Source organism: Pungitius pungitius, chromosome 21 (assembly GCF_949316345.1).
Source record: "Pungitius pungitius chromosome 21, fPunPun2.1, whole genome shotgun sequence".
NCBI lineage: Eukaryota > Metazoa > Chordata > Actinopteri > Perciformes > Gasterosteidae > Pungitius > Pungitius pungitius.
This window is the reverse complement of record NC_084920.1, coordinates 15,486,189-15,510,948: the sequence shown is the minus strand read 5'-3', so window position 1 is coordinate 15,510,948 and position 24,760 is coordinate 15,486,189. Positions and strand designations below refer to the sequence as shown.

Here is a 24,760-nt window from a genome sequence, read left to right as displayed (position 1 = left end):
GCGAAGGAGAGCATGTTGTTTGAGCGAGGGAGCCAAATTACAATCCTCTGCAACAGAGTCAACGCCAAGAAAGGCCGAGAAAATGGTGTGATATTTTGGAATTGTAAATGTATGATATGTGGAGCCACCATTTTGCCTATAAAATACCGAACAAATCCAAATAAGGCAGAAAGGATTGGTTCTTTCTAATGAGTGATATTCAGATATTGAGGAATCAAGTTCCCAACAAGTCTGTTGTGTTATGCATAGTTTTCAGTGTTTGTAAAGCAACTGCTTCTATTTTGCTCTTTCTAAAAGTTAACATTAGTGGCTGCAAAGCTGATAAGCAACCAGACTACTTGCAATCAGAAGACCTGGTGACCATAATCCAACTCTAACCGTTGCTTAACCACACCAAAAGAAATCCTCTGAAAAGTTCAGATTGCTCCATGGAAGAATTTCCGAAGAAATAACTTTTTATTTTATGTTTAACTTTATGGCCCGGTTCATACGCATTATACTTTATCCACTATTGCAGCTTCACATTTGTCAGCTTTTATTATTTTTAAAATTAGTGCCTCTCTTCATCCTCGCTCGCCGGCCACCAGCGGCACAAACCATCACTTCGCAGGCAAACGAGCCTCCGCTGCCCGACATTGTCTCCATCCAGACTCCGCTGGAAAGGAGGTCGAAATGACGGATGCAACCGTGGGAGCGAGAACCGGGGAGAGTTCATTTACACCCGAAGGAGCCGTGTAAGTTAAGAGGGAAGCCGCTGCGTGTGTCTCCCTCTTCACTTTCACCGACCCCCTCCTCCTCCTCCTCCGCTGGCAGAAATTTATAAAGAACAAAAAATCCGACGAGGGAGGGAGGGGGGTTGATATACGCCGAGGCTGAAATCGAGAGGCGAACCCAGGGAAAGAGGAGTAATTTGTACACGGGACTTTCCCCCTCTTAGTCCCCCAAAAGGAGGGGGAAAAGTCGCAATATTGGAAACGAAAAGGAACGAGCTTCTAAGGGCGTGAAAACGTCTGCAATTGTGGATACTTTATATATTTTTATTTCGAAAAAATATGGCCGAGAACGTTCTGGACTCTGGCCCGTCTTCAGCCAAGAGGCCTAAACTCTCGTCTCCGGCACTTTCCGCCTCCGCCAGCGATGGAAATGGTGAGTATTGTTTTAAGATATAATTTGTTACGGTGTTATTCGTTAAGTTTGTTATTTTTTGGTGGCTTGGGTAAACTTATTTGGGGAAGAATACGTGGGATTACTCTTCTGTTTTTGTCGTAGCTTGCTAATGTTAGCTTGCTAGTAGTGAGTGTGTGTCGGACGTGAAGAAGAGCTTCCCCAGCTAGCTTGCATGCTACCAGCCATTTTAGCCGGAGGTAGCTGTGTTAGCAACTCGGCTAACGCTAGGCTAGCTAACCGAATGCGGGTCCCCAACTGACGGTCCCGTGTCTAATGGTTACTTTAGCCGGGTTGATTAAAAAAAAACCATTGCCAAGCCAACTTCTTATAAAGTTGTTGTTGTGTTGCAGCTGTGTCAAATTTACAGTCAGTAACAGCAACTCCCATTCTGTTATTTTGAGTTTTCAAGGCTTCACACGTCTAAAGCAATCGGTTGTGTTGCCCCACCGTAACTCGGACACTTTTTTCCCCCTTCTTCCAACTAACGTTAGCTTCCGTTGATGGTGTTCGTCAAAGCAGAGGTTGCCAGTGGTGGTGAGGCTGTCCCTGTGGGGGAGACACATTTAGGCACCCGGGTCCGACTGATTGTTGCGTGCAGATGGCCATTTTCGGTTTGTTTTATTGTGGATGGTGTGTGACAGCAGCTGGAGCGGTTGGCCTGAGAGCCAAAACCGTGGAGCATGGACAGCGCCATGTCTCGTCACTGCGATACCAACCAACCAGCCAGCCAGTCAAGTTAACAACCAATTACTGCTTAAAACGTACGATAATCGATTGAAATCACTCGATCGTTCTTTTTGGAAATGAACAGCGGCGTCCTGGGCTGTTCACCAAGCCAAAGTTGTCTCTCCGGAAAGTCTGCTTCTGTGGAAAGGGACACTTTCGGTTAAATCATCCAGACGTTGCCAACCTGTACGTTACCTCGTTTACCTGCTTTGAGTGGTGCCAAGAAAGGGATCTGTTCATCAAAGGTGCGATAGATTACACTCAAATGGAGTATTTGCCACGCAGGGTTCATAGTTAAGGTAATGCATACAAAACAGATGTCAATTTCAGGAGATTTATGTTATTTTGATAGTGTTGCTCATGCCTCCAAAAAGCAGTTTGTAGATTATGTTATGCTAACTGATTTGATCATTTTCAGATTGAGCTCATTAAACCATAAGGACGCAACTAGTATTGTATCATTGTACATCAATCATATGTTAGCCATGTCACAAATCATTAGAATTACAGAATGGCAACTGACCATAAAAAGTGTCAATTATGCCTAAATGAGATGTTGAGCTTTAGGAATTGTCTCCTCCCCCCCAAGAGCAATTCCTTCATGTATCTCGTTTTATTGCCTGAGCTATGTGCTGCTCAACTCTGCATTCATGTGCATACTCTACCCACCTGGCTCCATTTTGTTTCGTTACTTCTACATCCATTTGTCACCTTGTCTGCACGAACCTGTCTTTGTAACATGTTGAATCACTTTACTGGTCAGGGATTCTGTGTGAGCAGGCCATGTGGGCGTGTGTGCGTGCATCTCCGTTTGTGCATGCAGCTTTACACACACACACACACACACACACACGCCTGTCTTTCTGGGGCCCAAGTTTAGTGCTCAATTGTGTTAAACTTGATTGTATTCATTTTTGAGTGAAATTGTCTGTACACATCTAAAAGGCTTTCATCTTTTCTTTTTTTTGTGCTGGGCAAATATGAAAAATATTTAACTTTTAATAATCACATGATTTTCAGTGATTCACAGCCATTCATCGCTCTATGCGCAAAAATTTAATGAATACATTAAAGACTTGTGTATTGCACGATTTCATTTGAAAGTAATGTTATCACAACAATATACCAGGAGCTACAGCAAGTTCACATAATGTATATAAATCTGTTTTCTTTTCTGAACAGCTATCAGAGGAAACATTAGTCTTTTATCAGGGAACAGCATAATGCAGCATATGTAGTAGAAAAATGACCTTTTAGTCTGTAAGAACTGTGGCTTTCCTTTGAATCTCAGTCAGAGAACATTTTCAATGATGCAAGTTATGTAGTAACCCAATGACAAAATTAACTTTTAACGTCCACTTTTTTTTCATCCAGTCCTGCAACTTTACATTTTCTTACTCTTCTGCGACAAGCCACTTGCTAAGATACACACCCTCATGTACCTATGTTTCTGATGGTAAAGAACCTCCCTCCTTTCACAACAACCTTTCACAGGGTGCAGATGTTGTACTGCAGGCTGCTGTGTGAGTCTGCGTGTTGTCAGCGTGAGCAACAGTTGAAGCTCGTTGTGATGCCCTCACTCCGTTTCATGCAACCGGCGTATTCCTCTTACAGCGCTGCGCGTACTCTGCAATTCTAAGGACGGTTCATTCTTACTGTGTTGGTTTGTCGACAGGTGTCCCGCATCCAACGTAATCTGCCGACGTCTAGCTCCCTGGTTGTGTTGGTAGCTGGTAGGCTGACGTCAATGCTGCGTAACGCCTTCAAGTTGTACGTCGGAATAGTAGTGCTTCAGGCTCGTAGTATTCCGGTGATGAGAGGCTTTCGGTTTTGGGTTTTCTGGTTACAAATAGCTTTGCTTTTATCCACTATGCCGTTTTATCAACGTAAATTTAAAAGTGCAGTACCTTTCTCCATTTTCTCGGCGGCAGTGTTAAACCCCTCCCAATGCAAACAACAAATGAAATGCCGTTAACACATAATGGAGTCATTGTCGGCGTTAATTGATTGCTACGTTAGCGCATTTATAACGTGCTAATGTGCTGGCGCTAGTTTTTCCTTTCTTGTCAAGCGTTCCCTGTCATGCTATAAAAATTAAGGATTATACCAGTTTAACATGGCTGTGGCCCCTTTTGTCTTCCTCTCTTCATTCCCTTTCTTTCTTTTTTTTATCTCATTGATCCGCCTCACTTAAACTTTGCATTTCTTCTCCATTTTAGATTTTGGCTCACTGTTTGACTTGGAGCATGATCTCCCAGACGAGCTCATTAGCTCCAATGATTCAGGCCTGGTCAACGGCGGGGACATCAGCCAGTTGCACACTACTCTTGGAGGAGGCAGTGGGGGGGCAGGAGGAATGGGACTCGGCCATGGCGGAGGCCAGGATGCGGTGGCCAAGCACAAACAACTGTCCGAGCTTTTGCGTTCAGGGGGACCCGCCTCGGCCCAACAAGGGCACCAAGGAGCCATGGGCGGCCCAGGAGGCCCCAGCGCCATGGGGCAACACTTGGCCAACATGAAGGCATCTACCGGCCAGGGGCCTCCGCAGATGATGGTCCAGGGGCAGCAGCAGCACCTCTCACCTCAGCAGCAGGCCAACATGATGCAGCAGCAACAGAACGCTTCAGCTGGAATGATGGGTGGCCTAAACAGGGCCATGATGGGAGCGCAGCAGAAAGGCAATAATGGACAGCAGCAGCCAGGCATGATTGGGAGCCAGGTGATGAATGGCTCCCCCAGGATGGGCTTTGGGATGGGTGGCAACAGCAACCTGTTGGCTGAAACCCTACAGCAGCAGGGAGCTGGGGGCCAGGCCGGGATGAGAGGCCAGCAACCGGGAGCAATGAACAAGGTAGGGACTACGGCTCTGGATGACTTAACGCATGGCATATCAACCATTTCATTCACCTTTGAAATGTTGGACTTTATACAAAATAAGGATTTGTCAATTAGATATCGGCTAAATATGGAATCCTTTGTTTCAAGTAGACACTGAAGAACACCTCAGTAATAGTTTGTTTATTGCTGCCCAAAACCTTACTTTTAAAATCAGACAAATTGATTAATTCATGAGTGTACTTTAGGTTGAAGTGGCAGAAAGCTGCTCCGGATTGATTGACAGTCCCCCAGGAGGGACGGGGGAAGTTGGCTTCTGCTGGAATAATGTGGCGGAGATACTGAGTGAGAGGTTTTCCAGGACACCGTTGGAAAAGTCAAATATAAGTGATGTGGACCCTCTAAAGAGGGAACAAGGTGTTCAAATAAGTCATTCAATGTGTTTGGGGAAAAAAGAGGAACCATTCATGTCAGATGGCTATTTCACACGCCTCCATTACTTATGGAGATGTTACGTCTTTGTTATCTCAGGTTATAAATTACTTTTTGATCTTTAATTACATATTACTTATGTGGTTAACTGATTTGGGAGTAGGGTTAGGTGTTTTTCTTCACTTTTCAATAAAGGGAAGCTTAATTGGTCTAAAGCACAAGCGGGAAATGCATGTTCTTATGGCAGATGGAAGCATGCGCTTTGAAAGAGTCTTTATGTGAAATCACTTATAAAGAACTTAAAATGATGTTGCTAAAGGGTTAATGCCTGATGTATTTTACATAACCTTCTTCTGCTCTTCATCATCATCCTCTCTAATTCGCCCTGTTTACGTTTTTCATTTGTGTTCCTAGATGGGGATGATGGGGAACCCCGGGGGCCCCTTTGGAGGTCCATACACGGGGCAGGGGAATCAAGGTCTGGGAGGCGCAGGGCTGGGCCCTCAGCTCCAGAACAAAAGCCCTGTGGGCAACAGCCTGGCCCAGTTCAACCTGGACAAGAAGAACCAGCCCATGCAAGGAATGGCCGCCATGGTAGGGAACAAATACAGATGTCTTTCATCCTGACATTTTACCTTCCACTGCACCTGTCCTATCTGTTTATTACCCATGTCTCATTTGCTCCACCACTTCTAATTCCCATCCCTCCTTTGCTCACCAGGGCTCTCAGCAACCACAAACAGGTGTGGGCGGTCCCTCTGGTGCACCTGTGGGAGGAGCCCCAGGGATGCTGCCCAGCGCTCAGGGAGGTCTGGTTGGTGCCCGCGCCCAGGTTTCGGCGGCCTCCGCTGCTGCGGGAGCACCGCCCACAGCTGACCCCGAGAAGCGCAAGCTAATCCAGCAGCAACTGGTTCTCCTGCTCCACGCACACAAGTGCCAGCGGCGGGAGCAAGCCAACGGCGAAGTGCGGCAGTGCAACCTGCCCCACTGCCGCACTATGAAGAACGTCCTCAACCACATGACTCACTGCCAGGCCGGCAAGTCCTGTCAAGGTGAGTTGAAGGAGGAGGCTGCACTGAGCCGCTAGTTGTCATATCCGCTTGTCAAGAGTTGTTCCATAGACCGGGTCAGTCAATAGATTTAAAAGAAACTAGAAAACTCTTCCTGCTTTGCCCTCAACTCGCCATCATTTTAAGGCTGTGTTTGAAGTGCCCACAATCTCCCGACATTTAGCAATGACATTTTCCAAACCACTGCACGGAACCACTGCTACTTCCTTTGCTGTTTTGAACGAAATTAATCACAGTTTCTGCACTGCAGTACGGCCACCTGCCATCTTGCATGACTCGCATGGCTTCTTGTCCCCTTTGAATGAGTTAGGGGGTCAAATTTTAAAGCCAGAAATTACTTTCGAGCGTCATGTACGCTCTACCCATTTTAGCTTCAGAGTGGCTATGGAATCTGTCGAAAAATAAACTCCAATGCTCGCCGGCCGTACCGGTCGCACCGCCACCCGTCGACCGCAATGGTCTGGCACTGCGTTCGGTCGAAGTGGGCTTTATCTGGCCCGAAGCTGAAATTACTTTGAGACCCCTGGTCTAAATGGACAAAGTAGTTATTCCCAAATAAAGAGAAAATTTCTCTTTTTTTTATTGTTCTCCTGTCGTTTTCCACTGATTTAGATACCGTTTTTTCCCAACTCCGCGTGTCTTTCTGCCTCTTTTCATCCTTAGTTCCTCACTGTGCATCATCGAGGCAGATCATCTCCCATTGGAAGAACTGCACGCGGCATGATTGTCCGGTCTGCCTGCCGCTGAAGAACGCTGGAGACAAGAGGAACCCGCAGTGTGAGTGTCTGTATCTGACCAAATTAATGTTATATATTTTGTTCTTTATATTATGCTGTGAGCATTATTAAAATGTATTATTGTTATTATTGTCACCAGCAGTTTTATTCATGGGATTTTGCAGATATGTTCATCTAGAAAGACAATTCCACTAATATTGTAATGGTAATATTGCATAGCCTCACTGGAGCTAAACGTAGCCCATATTGATCCAAATGTTAATATGAATCAGTCCCAGGGTTTTTGGATGCTTGTTTTTCTCCATATTCTGTTAAACAAATCAGCTGTATTATAAACACCCCACTGCCCTCTTGTTATGTCCTCACAGCTCTACTCAGTGCAGCCGCTGCAGGTCTGGGCAGCTCTCTCGGGTCGGTACCTGGTGGTCAACAAAGTACCCCCAATCTCAACCCGCCAAGCCAGATCGACCCCAGCTCCATAGAAAGAGCCTACGCCGCCCTTGGCCTCACCTACCAAGGCAACCAGATCCAGTCCCCGACTGCCCAGCCCAGTATGTCCAACCAAGGTTTGCAAGGCCCGGCTGGCATGAGGCCTCTGAACCCAATGGGTCAGTTCCCCTGCTGCACTTTTACCTTTTTCTGATAGTTCTGGTGATTTAGCATTAACCAGCTTGAGACGTTATTGTCAAAAGGTTGGGTATAACCAGACGGAACTCCGACAAGTAGGTGCTAAGTGTTTACGTCAAGGGGCTTTAGCTAAAAACGTCACATTGGGGCTGGGTGGTATCGGGGTCTCAAATTTCCTTACGGTATGAATTTCACACACCATTATATCGGTGCTTAGCCGCAACGACTGTTGTCGCTCTTCGGCAGGAGCAAAATGTATTGTTCAGCGCTCACTGCGAGAGCGCAAATCAGGTTCATGTGCTCACGTAGATCAAACATTCACGAACAAAGGTCGGGCTCGAGAGGGCAGAGGTATCGAGAGGTGTCAGACGCAGACGCATTGGTCTTAATGTACGTGTAACAAAAATAGTGCAAACACTTGAAGTTCCGTCCTTCGCTGTGTAGGTGCGAACCCTATGGGGGTCAATGGCGGTGTTGGAGCTTCCCCTCAGAGCCAGCAAGCCAGCCTGCTGCAAGATACCATGATGCACCTCAATGTGAACAGCCAAGGGTAAGAGGGAACACAAACGTCCTGTTCGGTTGAGTCCTTAATCAGGACACACACACACACACAATGTTATGGAAGTAAAACTGTGTCATCGGGAATTGAAAGAAAAAGCCTTTTTGGGCTGAATATTTTAACCATTATCTTTTTTGCGGCTGAATATTTTAACGTTGAAAAACATTCAGATACATCATTTCAATGCATAAATACTATTCAGTGCTAGAAATTCAATCACCTTTTTCTTTCAATACCCGATGACACAGATTTACTTCCATACAATCTATGTCTTCCATGTTATTCGTTAAAACTATGCCTGTCTGCCTCTCCCAGTCTGTTGAATGATGCCAGTGGGGTCGGGTCCATGCCCACAGCAGGCCCTCCCTCTTCTTCGGGCATGAGGAAAATCTGGCACGAGGACATCACGCAGGACCTACGAAACCACTTGGTACACAAACTGTAAGTATTAAAAAGGAGCGTAAATTATTTCATTGCACTTGAAATAACATTGCTGCTGTTGTTGTGTAATGCTTCCACAGGTTGTGCGAGTGTAAAAGTTAATAGACATGTGGATTTATTAAAAGTTCAAATAAGCTGTGTGACAGTCTGCCTCTCACACATAACTGCTCATAACGTTGGGAAGCCTTTTATTCCTCTTCGGCGGCAGTAAATGCGTCTCATAGACCCGGTACTTTATTTGGAGCTTGACAAGATGTTTATTGCGAATCTTGGACATTGCCGGTCTGGATGTGCTGCTTCTACTTGACCTGTTAAAAGCCTTTCATCTTCGAATATTACTCAAAATCTGTGATTCTCAACGACCCGGTTTCAATGTTTCGTGGGCCTTATTAATTAATTAATTAGAATAAAAATAAAATAAAAAAAAATCATCCTGTGATTTTATTTTGAAGGGACTTTTTTAATGCAGCGGAGTGTCGTTTTTTTGCCAGCTGGTCCTTTGAGCAGCGCCAGGTTGGGTCAAACCATTCTGATATGGGGGAGACATTTGGGTTTTTAGGATAATTAAACATCCTGAATATAAAATTCAGCCTATGAACTTGATTTTGAATAAATTTGAGATGTTGAGAATGTTCCTCGATTTGGGTCGCGGCATGTCCTTAAGGGGTGATGGTGGGTCCCGGAGCCAGAACCAGTTGAGAACCACTGCTCTAAATTACTAGGTTTCTTGTATTATCTGTATCACACATTGATCTAGCAGCATACCATGTAGTAGATCCTATTGGTTTTTGAGTGACAGCAAGGTGGTAAGAGACGCTTGTTGTGCGTTGGTTGAATTCGCGTTATCTGTGAAATTAATCAAGTCTGTGTAATAAAGACATTTATTGTCTTTGAATGGTAACTATAACAACAATAAATACCAGGGCCAGCTCTATGCACAGGAACTATCCCGAGAACAGAACAGCACATTCACTGGGTAGTGCCCCTTGTATTAAAGCCTTCAGCCCAGCTACTGACACGGGAAACCAAACGAATGCTCTCTAAGACGTTATTATTTACTATTATACTTATTTGGGTTTAACTGAGACTGGAATTTACTGCTACATTTTTCACATTTATCTCATTTTGCTGCTCTTTTTTTCTCTTTGCGCTCCCTCTCACACCCACAGTGTACAGGCCATCTTTCCGACTCCAGATCCGGCGGCACTAAAGGACCGGCGAATGGAGAACCTGGTGGCCTATGCCAGAAAGGTTGAGGGAGACATGTATGAGTCAGCCAACAGTAGAGTAAGTTACTCTCTCGTTTTCAGCTCAGTGTGTTACAGAAAGGAAGGGAGAGACTGCTGGGAGGTTTTCCTGTCATTTTGCAGCTGAAACCAGCCACTCAAAACTAAAGAAATGCACAGTTGTTAGACCTAGGTAAGAAACCCATAGCTTATGAGCGTAACTTGAATTACTTCAAGTTTACTGCAGCAGATAAAGCATCTCCTATTTGTTATACTGTTGTAGGTCCTCCAAAACAATAACTGCAGTTTTCCATTTCAACTTTTCAAGTTTTTTTTTAAAGACTGATGTTTCAACTGCTCCTCCATGTTTCCCCCTTTGCCGCATTTTCCTTATTTCGTTACCCTCTTCTTTAAACAGGCGGAGTACTATCACCTGCTAGCGGAGAAGATCTATAAGATCCAGAAGGAGTTGGAAGAGAAGAGGAGGACCCGGCTCCAGAAGCAGGGTCTGGGCCTCGGTCCTGCCGGCATGGGCCAGTCCCCCACAGGACTGCCTCCAAGTGAGTGGACATGCAGCACGTGTGCACTTTGATGAGCTAACGTTCAACCTAAAGCTCCTGCTTTAGATTAAAAAAACTAACCATGATGAGTACTTCTTTGTGTCCTTCTGTATGTCGTCTTTCTGGAGCTTCTGGTAGAACGTAATATTTTAAGATATAGCTTGTGTTGTGCATTGAACCCTGGGTGTTGCCAATAGATTTGAATAGTGACGGAATGGACTGTTTCAGCTTGTTTACCGGACAGATGTCCTACCTGATTGTTAACTGCTGAACACGAGAGGGGGTGTTAACGTGAAATCCTTTTTCCTTCCTTTGCTTTTGCCGTGAATCACACCCTTTCCTTTTTGTCATAGTTATTTTTTTACATGTGTGTTTTTCTCAGTGGAGTAGCTTGTATCAGTATGTTCTATGGGCTGGTTCAGAATTTACACACATTATTAAATTATTATTATTAAAGAAAACTGCATTTTAGAGTGACTCTTTTTAGATATTAGTTGCCACACAAGTCCAAATCCCACACATTTTTTCTAAACAAAACCAACAAAAGGATGAATAATTCCAGCTCTTTTCAGACTTTTAAAAAGAAATTCCACACATGGTTGGATTTTTTTTCATCTACTATCTGTTCTTACAGACGGCCCCCTCTCTGACCCATCAATGGTGCGACCACCTGGACCAAATCAGATGGTCAACAGGATGCAAGGGCCAGGTAAACAGCCACTGAGAACCAGGGGACGTTGAACAATATTATATCACTTTTTATTGTTGTACCAGAGGAAATTTAGATTTATGTCAAGGACCTGGGAAAGCTGGATTTTCTTAGGAATGGTACACTAGTGCTTTGCTTTGTGCTGTCATTGTCTGCATTGTGTTCAGGACACAATTATGCTGCGTTCACACCAAAAGCGAAGCGAATTATTCTCCCGAGTGGATTCCATGCAAAGCCAATGCACAGACTAGTCTGGTTGTGAATGATGCGATTATTCAACGGGCAGCGGGAAAGGAAAGGAAAAAAGCAAAAGGACTTTGGGCTTAAAAGTTATATTATATCAGCGTTGAAATGCTCCGCTCGTCACCACCGCCGTCCTGCTGCCACAGCGTGAATACACTGTATGAAACAGCCGCTCGCCGCAGACACACCGGCAGCTGAGACTAACCGAGAGACGCTGGCACCGAGCTGCTGGTCAGCCCGACGCAGCGGCACACTTCCCGGAGAAGTTGAAGCTGTGCGCGGTGACTGTTGATGTCCGAACACCACAGTGTTTGCGGTCCCGACGTTTGTGTAATTCACACAACAAATAAAGAGCAGAAATAGTTATTTATTTCCATGGTGGATAGCGGAAACGATAACTGTCTCCATGTACAAAAATAAAAGCCAGAGATAAGCCACGCCCCCTTTCAGCCGCAAATGAGGCAAAAAAAGTAGTAATGGGTTGTGAAAATTCCCTTCACTTTTGGTGTGAACGCAGCAACATGAGACCTGCTCATGCATGGATCAATTTAAGAACAACATAAACATGCTGTGTGGTTTCCAAATAAATTGTTATGTGTTAACTATCTCTTTGTCAGGTATGAATCAGTTCAATCAGATGGCGATGCAGTCTATGGGCCAGAGGTCAACGCCTCCTCTCCCCATAGGAGGATGTGGGAACCAGGTCAGTCCTGATCACACACAATTTATCATATCATTTTTCTTTTAATGTGCCCATGAACAGACAATTAAATTCTTAAGGACCGTTGCGTTGTTTCTAAATTCAAAACCCACCAGGACAAAAATCTCAACCATTGCCAAAGACAGAAAATTAATTCTTTAATTCATTAATCTTCCTAAATGCTTCCTAAACCACTTAAATGGTTTGGCAGAAAGAACTTGCATCGACGTGTGTTAACCGTTGCCCTTTGATCCCTCTAGATTGCAATGGCCGGACCCAGGATGGGGCAGCCCAATGTCAACCAGCTGCAGAACCAGTATCTGTCCCAGGGACAGTTTCCTGGGGCAGGACCTGGGACACCTCAGCCGGGGATGGCTCAACCGGGAGCACAGACAGGCATGCCACAGGTAAAGGCTGCCGTAAAGAAGAACTATTGAGAAGAGTCAGCTAAAGTTACCATGTGTAGATATTATAATTGCCTGCAGCAGAGCATTTGAATTGGTGTTAATTATACTTCTTGGACAGCACTACTTCGGTACCAGTGTAGGGACTGAAATACCATAAGAAATGCCTAAAATTGAGTACAGAGTGAAAACAATCGTCATATATGTTTTATGGTCTTCTTGATCTATGCATGTGTTTAAATGACCCTCTTGTGCTTTATTCCTCCTCTTCCATCCCAAGACGCAGATGGGCACTCCTCCGTCACTTCCAGTTGCTAGTCCTCTGGCACAGCCGGGTTCAGCCGGGGGACCCAGTGGTGTCCCCTCAGTGGGGCCCATGGGTCCTCAGAGCGTTGGTGGCGGAGGTCCCAACTCAGTTGGTGGGCCCCCTGCTTCCTCTATGACTCCGCCGAATGCAAACCAGCAGACCAACTCCATCCCCCACTTGGCGGCCATGCGTGGCTCGCCGTCGCCGGCTCACAGTCGATCTCCTACTCCTCACCAAACCCCGCCGAGACTAGCCGGGTCCCAGACCCCGCAGCCCCACACCCCTAACGCACCGCAATTGTGTCCGCCTTCAGCCCCCCCGCAGAGCCAGCTGGGCCAGGGCCCCGGCTCCAACAAGCCTCTCCATCAGCAGCACATGGGGTCCGCTGGTTCAACCACTCCGTCTCACCCTGGGTTGTCCTCCAGCTCCACGCCGCACGGTTCTCAGCTGCCCCGCACTCCGGTCAGTGGGATTTAGACTTTTAAGATACGCGTAAACGTTAACACCATCTAATTTGAAGACCAGATCAAATTATTTAATTGCTTTTTCACTGTCAATTCTTTACTATTTCCATACACCTTAGTTTTGTTTTGTCTCTTTTTCTAGTTGTCCCAAAAGGGTTCGTTTCCAGCAGACAGTCAGGCCCACACTCCAGCCTCTGTCAGCAGCCTGGACGCTTCCTCCCAGCAGCCCCAGTCGAACGCTTCAACCGCCAACCTTGACCCCAAGATGGAGGTCAAGCAGCAGGACGATGAGGACGAGAGCGACAGCGGGAGCTGCTCCAAAGGAGGAAAGCTCAGTAACCTCAAAACGGAGGAAAAACCTGTCAAGTTAGAGGTTAAAAAGGAGGAGTGTTATGGTGAGGGAGGTAAAGGGGTTTCCATGGATACCTCAACGACGATGCCATCGGCGAACGTCAAGACTGAAGACAGGAAACTGGAGATAAAGAAGGAGGAAGACGATACTTCAGACTCCTCGTCAACACAGGCCTCAGTGAAAAAGAAAAGTAAGGAGGACATGCGTTCATACTTTACAAATATTATATGCTTAGAGTTAAGCTGACAATTAAATTGTCATAGTATTCAGGTGTGAAATTTTTATCCCATTGACCTTGGATTTCTATTTCCTCCCAGTCTTCAAACCCGAGGAGCTTCGTCAGGCCTTGATGCCCACACTCGAATCTCTCTACCGACAAGATCCAGAGTCGCTGCCCTTCAGAATGCCTGTGGACCCACAAATGCTGTGCATACCTGTATGTATCAGATGTGTTTGTTTCTGTGCCTTGTATAAACTGCACTTTTGACAAGAGTCCAAAGTTTGGCAAAAGTTTAAAACATGCCCTTTGTGTTTTTTTAGGACTACTTTGATATTGTGAAGAACCCTATGGACTTGTCTACTATCAAACGGAAGCTGGATACAGGTTGGTATAGACCCAACAATAAGAAATATAATGGACTACTGTATATATTAGATGGATTTAGTGTCTATGTTCAATATACACACGCATATATACATGTTTTACCCCCATTGCCTGCATTTGTCATGTTGCGTTAACCTGATGTGGGATTTTACAAATGTTTTTTCATCCCATCATGTCCTGTTTTGGTTGAAGGTCAGTACCAGGATCCTTGGCAGTATGTGGATGACATCTGGGTGATGTTCAACAACGCCTGGCTGTACAATCGCAAAACATCCAGAGTCTACAAGTACTGCTCCAAGCTGGCCGAGGTTTTTGAGCAGGAGATCGATCCCGTCATGCAGAGCCTTGGCTACTGTTGTGGAAGGAAGGTGAGACGGGGCTGCATCAATGCCTAGATGGGTTGAGTGTGAATGTGTGTTGGTGGGGGCGGGACGATGTAAACAAAGAGAGAGTCTTGATGTTCAAGGTATGAAGGAATGTTGGCTGAAGTTTAAAGACAACTTCTGGTTTTATTTAACATCGGTTGATTTGGCTTTGTATAAATATGCATTTACACGTGTCGGTACTCACGGTGCCCATTCTACATTTTGTCTGGATGAAGTTGCAGGCAGAGCAGAGATCCCAATTAACAATGTCATGCTTATGAAACCAACTCGTAGTTTTGAGTGTGACTTAGAGAGCGAGTCCAAAGAAGACGGCGTGTATAGGTATTGGGAATATGTTTCAAATGTACAAAAGATCTCCCAGCATTCATCTGAAAATGGCAGCAGCGAAGTGGGCTCATGGTTAAATTTGGCTTGAGCATACCGATGCCATATCACATTTCAGCCCTCATCACATTCAGCTATTTTTGGGTTTTGCAGGCAAAAGACCAGAGTGGTTGGCGCTTAGATGAGAGGGTTAATGAAGTGCCGCTTCTGACAGAAGAGGGCAAGTGGCCCTTTTAAGTTACAGCAGCGTTAATGACTCTTTACAAAACTAAGTGAAGCTGGAATGAGTTCAACTCCACTGACAGGAGCAGTTTTACAGCTTTAATGTAGAATGTGTTTATTTTATCACACACTTTGCAATGTTCACTGGCCAATCAATATTTGTGACACAGCAATATCAATGTTAACGGGTCACGCAATTTTGTTTAATTTTCCAAGTGGCCCCAGATCACAACAGAAGTGATTTAATGCTGCCTTTACTGTAGCCACCTTTATGCTATAACAGTTAAATGCATTTTAAAAAAATTAAGAGTCGTGTTTAAAGTAAGTTCACTTTAATTGTATTGTATGACATTGTGGTGAATGTAAGCCTTGATCCGCTGGGGTCGGCGTGACTGAAGTTTTGTTAATGGTCAACTGATTTATTAAGGTCTATAACCATTTTTTCTTGTGGTTTTTCTCCATCAGCTGGAGTTCTCTCCTCAGACACTGTGCTGCTACGGGAAGCAGCTGTGCACTATTCCCAGAGATGCTGCTTACTTCAGCTACCAAAACAGGTATGGAGGGAGTGAGATGTCCGTATCAAAGGGTGACGACTAGATGCTTAAATGAGTCCGTTAAAGAGGAAGGGCTTATAACAGATGATTTAAAGAAATAAGACCAATCACAGAAGATAGATTGAGCTAAATTGTCCTTAGGCAGATTAGTGTTCATCTGATACATTGTTTCCCCAAACGCCTTCCATCACTTTGTGTTTTCCGTTGTACACCCTTTAGCGTGGTGCCTACAGCACGGGCATATTAACAGTCGGTCCCATCTCGCATTCTCTAAGTGGTTCTTTTCTGTCACAAAACACGACAGAATGCTTGAAGATGTAAGAAAAAAATGTCCTGTTTCTCTAGTGCTATTTGTGCTTTTGTGTCATTTGTTTGGGCACTTTTTTGAAGAAGAAACACCAGTTCTGCCAAAATGATCCCAATGCGGTGGTGCATACCTTTTTACAGATTCCACAAATCTTTTGATTTTTGCACACCCATGAAAACCTTGTCGGAATGTGAAAGGGCCGACTTTAAAATGAGCCGCTTGTATGAATGAACAGTTGTCTGTGCTTATTTGTTCAGTTTCTGTATTACGTCCTGTTTCCCTCACGTTTAGCACCTGTTGATTCTGCTCCGTTAGCGTCACGGTGGCCGCTGCTGCTCGTCCTCTCGTGTTTTAAATTGCTAATCTGTGCTTTTCCTCGGCTCTCCGCTGCGTGTCGTCTTGGTTTTTTTTTGTCTTGTCCTCGCACCATTTGACCCGTCTGTCCGCCCTTGCAATGGCTGTGTGATACCAACATTGGCTTGCTTTTGCCTTTTTAACAACCATGCGCTTCCAAACCCCCCTCCCCCCCCTCCCTGTCCACTCACCCCTCCAAATCATGGCTGGCTGTTGCGATGACGACTTCCTGCTGCCGCTGCGCTCCCTCTTCCTGCTTGCCCCGCTTGTGGCACCCTGCCTTGCCCGTGTGCGGTACCACTTGGTGACTGCCCCCCCCCCGTGCGCTGTCTGTGATTGACTGTGCTGCGGGGAACGGTGTAGTTCACCAAAATTTGGGCTTGTTGCTGACAGGTACCACTTCTGCGAAAAGTGTTTCAACGAGATCCAGGGAGACACGGTTTCCTTGGGCGACGACCCCACCCAGCCGCAGACGTGAGTGTTTGTCTGTTCAATAAGCGAGCTGATAAAGTTGATTGAATCTATTGGCTATGTGGTTTATACAATTATTTTCCACCTATTCTTAAAATCCTATTAGACAAGTTAAGGTTTTACGGCAGGTAAAAAAAGAACATGTCTTTGGATAAATGCATTTGGTGAATTGCGTCAAACTTTTTTGCAATTCCTACAGAATCAATAGAATTAGGAGGAAAAAAAAGAAGCTGTGCGGCATTTTAGAATTTAACTTTCAATATTATGAATAAAGCTATTCGGTGAAGCCCTACTGCAGACCGACTTTCTTTTTGCTGTTCTACCTACTTTCATACTCCCCCTTGTTTAATTTCAGATCAATAAACAAGGAACAGTTTGAGAAGAAGAAGAACGACTCACTGGACCCTGAATTGTAAGTTAACCGTCTACTATTGGTCAAACCTTAGCATTTGAGGAAAAAAGATGAAATCAAATTTCATGGATTTGAGAAGTAAACTTGTATCTCCACCTCTGTCCCTCCTTTAAGGCTCGTTGAATGTATGGACTGTGGGCGCAGGATGCATCAGATCTGTGTCTTGCACCACGAGACAATCTGGCCGTCGGGGTGAGCATTTATATATTTAATTACAGTCTTTTTCAATGGGAAATGTCTTTGAATCGTTTAAATAAAAAAATAAGTAATTAAAACATTTTTCCCCCATAGTTTTGTTTGTGATGGCTGCTTGAAGAAGACAAACAAAACCAGGAAAGAAAACAAGTATTCTGCCAAAAGTAAGTGTCAAAGCCTCTTTCCTTCGGGAACCTGATGTACTGAACTTGTGACCAAATCATGTGACACTGCTGTCACAAAATTGCCCCGTGTTGTCACTGTTACATTGTCAATGGAACACTTCTCATTCCTAATTTGTCTCCCTCGGTTTTTAGCAGCTCGCTAAACTCAAACAACAAAAATGCTTTGCTCTCCCCAATTCAGGGTTGCCCCAGACAAAGTTGGGCAGTTACTTGGAGTTGAGGGTGAACGACTTTCTGAAGCGTCAGACCCACACAGGCGCCGGAGAGGTCTTCATTCGCGTTGTCCACGTCTCTGACAAAGTGGTGGAGGTCAAACCAGGCATGAAGTCCAGGTACGGGAACGAGACGCGATACGTAAAGGCATTTATCAAAAAGTCAAGTTTCACTTATGACCACAATGCAGGACTGTAGATGTAATTTGTGGAAGAAATTAGTATCTGAAATGTAATATTTAAGCGAGAACATGCTACAGAGCGACTAGCTGAAATTCTATTAATGCTTTATTTGACAGTCACTAAGTTTGTATGTTTTATGTCTTGTTTTTCTGCAGATTTGTGGACAGTGGAGAGATGTCCGAGTCTTTTCCATACAGGACAAAAGCCCTTTTTGCCTTTGAGGACATTGACGGATCAGACGTCTGCTTCTTTGGTATGCACGTTCAAGAGTACGGATCCGACTGCCCTCAGCCCAACCAGAGGTAAGCCCTCGCTACATTACAAACAATAAGGGGCCATCCTTCCCCCCCCCGCTTACCTTATATATATATATATATATATAATTAAAATACTTTTCCCCTACTCAGGCGAGTCTACATCTCCTACCTGGACAGCGTACACTTCTTCCGGCCTCGTGGCCTGAGAACAGCAGTCTACCACGAGGTTCTCATTGGCTACCTGGAATACGTCAGGAAGTTGGGGTGAGTGCTGCTGCTTGTCACAGATCATTTGTTTCGGTCATGTGTTCATGTTGTTATCTGACTTTTTCTATCACAAAAAGCTCACCCTTGTAAGTCTGTTAATGACTTTAGCTTATTGTGTGTCTCTCGCGTGTCCACTTCAGCTACACCACTGGCCACATCTGGGCCTGCCCACCAAGCGAAGGGGACGACTACATCTTCCACTGTCACCCTGCAGATCAGAAGATCCCAAAGCCCAAACGCCTCCAGGAGTGGTACAGGAGGATGCTAGACAAAGCTGTGGCGGAGCGGATAGTGCACGATTACAAGGTAGAGAGACGGTGCTTGTCTTTTTTCCTCCATTTGTTGGATGAAGCTGGAAAAAGCCCCCACTAACTTTTATTATTCCAATTTACCCGTATAGGATGTCTTCAAGCAAGCGACAGAGGATCGTTTGACTAGTGCCAAGGAGTTACCTTATTTTGAAGGAGACTTTTGGCCCAATGTGTTGGAAGAGAGCATTAAAGAGCTGGAGCAGGAGGAGGAGGAGAGGAAAAGGGAGGAGAACAGCACGTCGAATGAGAGTATTGATGTAAGACCGCTACGATCCATCAATTAATTGATATTTACTTGCTGTGTTTTAAAACATTGTTAGCATTGTGAAGCGATGTTTCAGCAAGATGTAATCAGCTGATCTTGTATTATGGGATACTGATGTCCCCCATTATTCTTGTGCAGGAGACAAAGGGTGACAGTAAAAATGCAAAGAAGAAGAACAACAAGAAGACGAGCAAGAACAAGAGCAGCCTGAGCCGAGCCAATAAGAAGAAGCCAGGGATGCCCAATGTCTCCAATGACCTTTCGCAGAAACTCTATGCCACTATGGAAAAACACAAAGAGGTAGGATTTTTTATTTATTTATTAAATAAATTGCTCATACATTGTTTTCAAAAGAACACATTTCACTCGGCCCTCTGTTTCCTGTTCCAGGTGTTCTTTGTGATCCGGCTGATCGCAGCACCCATGGCAAATGCACTGCCCCCCATCACAGACCCGGATCCCCTGATGGCATGTGACCTCATGGACGGCCGCGACGCTTTCTTGACGTTGGCAAGAGACAAACACCTGGAGTTCAGCTCACTGCGGAGGTCCTTGTGGAGCTCCATGTGCATGTTGGTGGAGTTGCATAACCAAAGCCAGGACCGCTTCGTCTACACGTGTAATGAGTGCAAGCACCACGTGGAGACTCGGTTCCACTGTACTGTCTGCGAGGTGAGTTGTTGGGAAGGGCGGTTCTGTTGGTTTGATATGTGGTATTAACAATAACTATGTGCTGTATGATGCTAATGTGAACCCTGCTATCTATTGTCTAAACAACCATCATTCATGCCATCCCTCACAGGATTACGACCTCTGCATCACATGTTACAACACTAAGGGCCATATTCACAAGATGGAGAAGTTAGGCCTGGGTTTGGATGATGAGAGCAGCAACCAGTCTACAGCAACCACTCAGAGCCCCGGAGACTCTCGGCGCCTCAGCATCCAGCGCTGCATCCAGTCCCTCGTCCACGCCTGCCAGTGTCGAAACGCTAACTGCTCTCTGCCGTCCTGCCAGAAGATGAAGCGCGTGGTTCAGCACACAAAGAGCTGCAAGAGGAAAACCAACGGGGGCTGCCCCATCTGCAAGCAGCTCATCGCCTTGTGCTGCTACCACGCCAAGCACTGTCAGGAGAACAAGTGCCCCGTTCCCTTCTGCCTGAACATCAAGCACAAGCTGCGGCAGCAGCAGCTGCAGCACAGACTCCAGCAAGCCCAGATGCTACGAAGGAGGATGGCCAGCATGCAGAGGGCGGGTCAGGCCGCTCCGGGAGGGGCTCCGGGGGGCAACGGACTACCTTCGCCAGGAGCAAACAACGGAGCGACGGCTCCCGGTACCCCGACATCGGTGGGCACGCAGCCCGCGACCCCGCAAACACCCACCCAGGGGAACATGCTGACCCTTACTCAGCAGCAAGGAGCTGGTATGGGCGCAATCGGAGGCATGGGATCATCAGGCCAGCAACAGCAGGTTCAGCAGCAAGGTGGTGCAATGGCCCCTCAACACCATCTGCATCAGTTTCAGCAGGTGGTTGGAGCGGGTGGAGGAGGGATGATGAACTCTCCTCAGCAGCAGATGGTGCCTCAACAGCAGCTTCCCAATGTCCAGCAGCAGCAGCAGCAGCACCCAGGTAGTTTGTCTCCATACAACCCCAGACTGCCTGGGGCTCATCAGTCCCTGGGTAAACCTGGCATGGGTCCCGCCACCCCCCCACAGCAGCAACCCAACCAGGGCCAGGGGTCCATGCCTGCTCAAGGCCAGCAGCAAGGGCCCCCTCAGGCTGCCGTGGAGACGGCCCTTAAAATCCAGCGCCTGGCAGAGACCCAGCGGCAGATGGCTCAGGTCCAGGCTCAAGCCCAGATACGCGGCCTGGGACAGGGGGGCATGATACCCTCACACCCCCATCACCCGAACACCCAGGCCCAGATGGGCATGGCCCACCAGGCTCAGGGTGCTGTTGGCAGGACTATGTTAGATCCTCAGCAACAGGGAATGCTACCTGGGATGCAGTCACCTCAAGTTCAGCAGCAGCTGCAGCAAGTCCAGCAGAGTGGTGGTGTACAACAGCAGTGGGGGGCTGGTGGTCCAGCCATGAACCCACAGCAAAGAGCAGGCATGATGGGGCACATGGCACCGCAGCAGCAGCAGCAAGCAGTTACTCAACAGCAAATGAATCAGCAGCAGCAGCAAGCAGGAAACCGTGGTCTGATGCAAGTGATGGGAGCATCAGGGGGGGCGCCCAACTCAATAGCAGCTGCAGCGGCATCCGGAAATCTCCCCCAGGCAGCACTACAAGACCTCCTGAGAACACTGCGCTCCCCGAGCTCACCCCTTCAACAGCAGCAAGTCCTCAACATCCTCCGTTCCAACCCCACTCTTATGGCTGCTTTCATCAGGCAGAGAGCCGCCAGATATCAGGGCGGGCAAGGTGGCCCTGGAGGAGCAGTAGGTCCTCCACAAGGTGGCCTTGGAGGTGTGAGGTTCCAGGGGGCTGCTGGAGTACTACCCGGTGCAGGAGGGCCTGGAGCTAACCAGCTTGCTAGTATTGATGGGCAACAGCAGGTTAATGTGAGTCAGACAGGGATGAACATGGCTCAAGGCGGAGCAGGGGGAGGGAATATGCCCACCATAGCTCAGCTTCAGCAGTTGCAACAGCAACAACAACAGCAGCAGCAACAACAACAGCAGCAGCAGCAACAACAACAACAGCAGCAGCGCCCGATGTTGCCTGGCAGTTTACAGCAACAGCAAATGGCTGCATTACAGCAGCAGCAGCAACAACAACAACAGCAACAACAACAGCAACAACAACAGGGGCCAATGCAAGTAGGGCAACAAGGCAACATTACCAGTATGACTCCGCAGTTCAGAGACTTGTTGATGAGAAGACAGCTGCAGCATCAGCAACAGCAACGACAACAACAGCAGCAACAACAGCAACAGATGGGAAATCACGGACAGTTCCAGCAACCTCAAGGACTCCAGCAGCAGCAGCAAGGTTTCATGCAGCAGGGTCAGGGTCAGCCGGGCCAGGCGCCATCTTCCCAACCCCAGCTTGGAGGTGGAGGTGTAGGGGGACCACCGCAGCAGGGAGGACCACAAAGTGGGCCGCAGCAAGGCTACTCCAACTCCATGTCACAAGTAGCTGCAGCGCTCCATCAGAGGCTCCAGCACCAGCACCAGATGCAGATGCAGCAGCAACAGCAGCAGCAGCAGCAGCAGCAGCAGCAAAACTCAATGGGTGCGCTTCAAGGACAAGACGGAGGGCCCAGTGGAGGCACGGCAGGACCAGGGGGGGCCCCACTCCAGTCTGGACAAGGCGGACCAGGGCAGGGTCAACAGCAGCAAGGTGGTGTTGGCGGAGGGGGTAGTGGTGGCGGGCCTTCGCTTCCACAGACGCCGCAAAGCATGCTTCACCAGAACCTCCACCAGAGGCTGCTGCAGCAGCAGCAGCAGCAGCAACAGCAGCAGCAGCAGCATCTCGGTGGGGGCTCTCCGGGTCAGCACAGCAGTCCCATGAGTCCACAGCAGCAGATGGCGCAGTCCCCCCACCCCCACATGCAAGGACAAGGAGGACTGGGTCCAGCAGGGTCGCTCAGCAGTCAGGTCAGGTCGCCGCAGCCTTCGCCAAGGCCTCAGTCGCAGCCGCACTCCAGCCCGTCCCCGCGCATGCAGCCCTCGTCCCAACCTCAGCCCTCGCCCCACCGCATCTCCCCGCAGACCCAGACTGGCTCACCCCACCCGGGCCATCTTGGCCAACATCACCCCAGTATGGCGCCGCCGCAGCAGCCGCCGCCGCAGCCCCAGCAGCAAGGGCTATCGCAACAGCAGCCGGGTAGTTCTGTAGATGCCGGTCAGTTCAGCGCCGACCAGAACGCCATTATGTCCCAGCTGAGTGGGATGGCGGGGATGCACGGTGGGCAGGGGGGGCAGTCGGACATGTCGGGTGGGAATAATAATAATAATAATAATAATAACAACAACAACAACAACAACAACAACCAGGAGCTTGGAACGAACAGTAACCACAACAATTTAGGCCACATGTAGCCTTGTTCCAAACTCTCTCTCTGTCCTGATGCTCTGATTGGTCGAGGCGGGACTACTGCTTTGGGGTTTTAGAAGTTTTTATTTTTTATTTAAATATTTTTGTGATGTATAAACAAGAACTGAAACTTCCTATGGGAGATGCAACATAAATCTTAAGAGTCAATAAATGCATAAATTAAAACAATGGTAAGTTATTGCTGTTAATATATATCTATATATTTTTGCCAATTGTGTACAAAAAGGTGGACGGGCAGTGTTTCAGGTTGAAGATGTTTCTTCCTTGGTCTACGAAACAATATTTTTGGGGACTGAGAATTTTTGCCTTTTTATGAATATTTTTAAGATTTGAAATGTGGCTAAAAATTAAAGTTGACACAATGTACCTTTTTTTTATTGTTTTGTTTTCCTCCTCAAATACCCAGTCATAGTTGTATGTATATTGCAGAGAGTAAGTCTATTTTATTTCTGAACTTATTGTTTTTCTTTCCTTGATGGATGGTCACTCAAACATCAAACATATCTTCTGTTGCAGGGAATTATTTTTCTGAACAGTTTTCACATCGATGTACATTTTACAGCTCGTCTTTTTATTTGATTCGACCGCTGGGTGCGTGCGTTAAAATGCAGTTTGACTTTTACAGGTTTCTTAGGTGATAGTTTTTTTTCTTTTTTGTTTGTTTTTCACAGGGTTTTTTTTTTAACCTCAGTGTTTTTCGGGGAGTTCACGGACGCTCGGTTCGGTTTCCAAGCTTTCTGCAAAAAAAGAAGAAGAAGAAGAAAGAAGTGCAGATCAACACACGTTTGCACCCTATGGGCCACCCTCCATGTCCTATGAATGTGCACATCTTCCTTATCCTACACCCCCCCCCCCCTCCACCCCCAGCTGAACTGTTAATGTCCAATCACTTCGTTGTGAGGTGATTATTGGGCCCCCGTTTGAAAGGTGTCCCGTGTACATATATTACAACTTTTATTATGAACTGTGATGTGGAGATGTCAAAAAAAAAGTTGTCCATGTTTTTTGGGCCGCAGAGGTTTAACAAAATCCTGCCTGTATCCTCAAATCTCCATCCTACGGTTCCCCCCCCCCCCCCAACCACAGGATTTAATTCAATGTTCGTACTGTACAAAGTAAGAAATGGTGGACTTGGATAATGTCTTTTGTAATGAAAGTGAAACATGTAAAAAAAAAAATGAAAAAAAGAACTATACATACTTTAAAACCTTATGAGCGGATCAGTTATTTTCTGCTGCTTGTTTCCCCTCTTGTTTGATTGGATATTTGCTGTATCTGTAAAAAACAACAACACAAAAGTACTCCTGAGCTACTGTACAGTATTGAGATTCTTTTCTAAAAGGTACAGTGTCGGTGTAGTCGGTCACAAGCACCAATGCGCCTTTTCTGTGTACTTTGGACATGGTTTTAGGGAGTTGGGGGTTGTTGCAACGAGTCACACGCCTGAACAATCTTTAAAAAGTTAGACGTGAGCCTGCACGACGTTGATTAGAGGTGTGATCTAAGAGTTTAAATTTGGTTATTTAGCTTTTTATGGAGAGGACTGACGACACAATATTCACGTGCCCATTATTTTTCTCAAAAAGGTTGGGCTTGCTGGGTTTGGGGAGGGGGGGGCGCATCAG

At 46.6% G+C, this 24,760-nt stretch overlaps 1 protein-coding gene across 3 annotated transcripts; it reads left to right on the top strand.

The window, feature by feature from the left end:
- The first annotated feature begins 592 nt into the window (after nucleotides 1–592).
- ep300a (E1A binding protein p300 a) lies at nucleotides 593–23,955 on the top strand. Of its 3 annotated transcripts, none has more exons than XM_037463073.2 (31): nucleotides 593–1,146; nucleotides 4,113–4,744; nucleotides 5,575–5,754; nucleotides 5,882–6,212; nucleotides 6,894–7,007; nucleotides 7,336–7,575; nucleotides 8,039–8,144; nucleotides 8,469–8,594; nucleotides 9,764–9,881; nucleotides 10,239–10,380; nucleotides 11,015–11,089; nucleotides 11,950–12,035; nucleotides 12,293–12,439; nucleotides 12,717–13,205; nucleotides 13,350–13,749; nucleotides 13,877–13,995; nucleotides 14,100–14,163; nucleotides 14,356–14,531; nucleotides 15,561–15,649; nucleotides 16,704–16,784; nucleotides 17,137–17,193; nucleotides 17,308–17,385; nucleotides 17,485–17,552; nucleotides 17,755–17,905; nucleotides 18,124–18,270; nucleotides 18,376–18,489; nucleotides 18,633–18,798; nucleotides 18,893–19,060; nucleotides 19,207–19,368; nucleotides 19,459–19,740; nucleotides 19,871–23,955. In XM_037463073.2, exons 1-31 carry the CDS (start codon nucleotides 1,053–1,055, stop codon nucleotides 23,117–23,119), a joined length of 8,451 nt encoding a protein of 2,816 aa, XP_037318970.2. In that variant the 5' UTR covers nucleotides 593–1,052; the 3' UTR covers nucleotides 23,120–23,955. The 3 variants fall into 3 exon arrangements, with proteins under 3 accessions (XP_037318970.2, XP_037318971.2, XP_037318969.2); XM_037463074.2 differs by having other exon boundaries at nucleotides 6,894–7,013; nucleotides 7,336–7,533; XM_037463072.2 differs by having other exon boundaries at nucleotides 6,894–7,013.
- The last annotated feature ends 805 nt before the right edge of the window (nucleotides 23,956–24,760 follow it).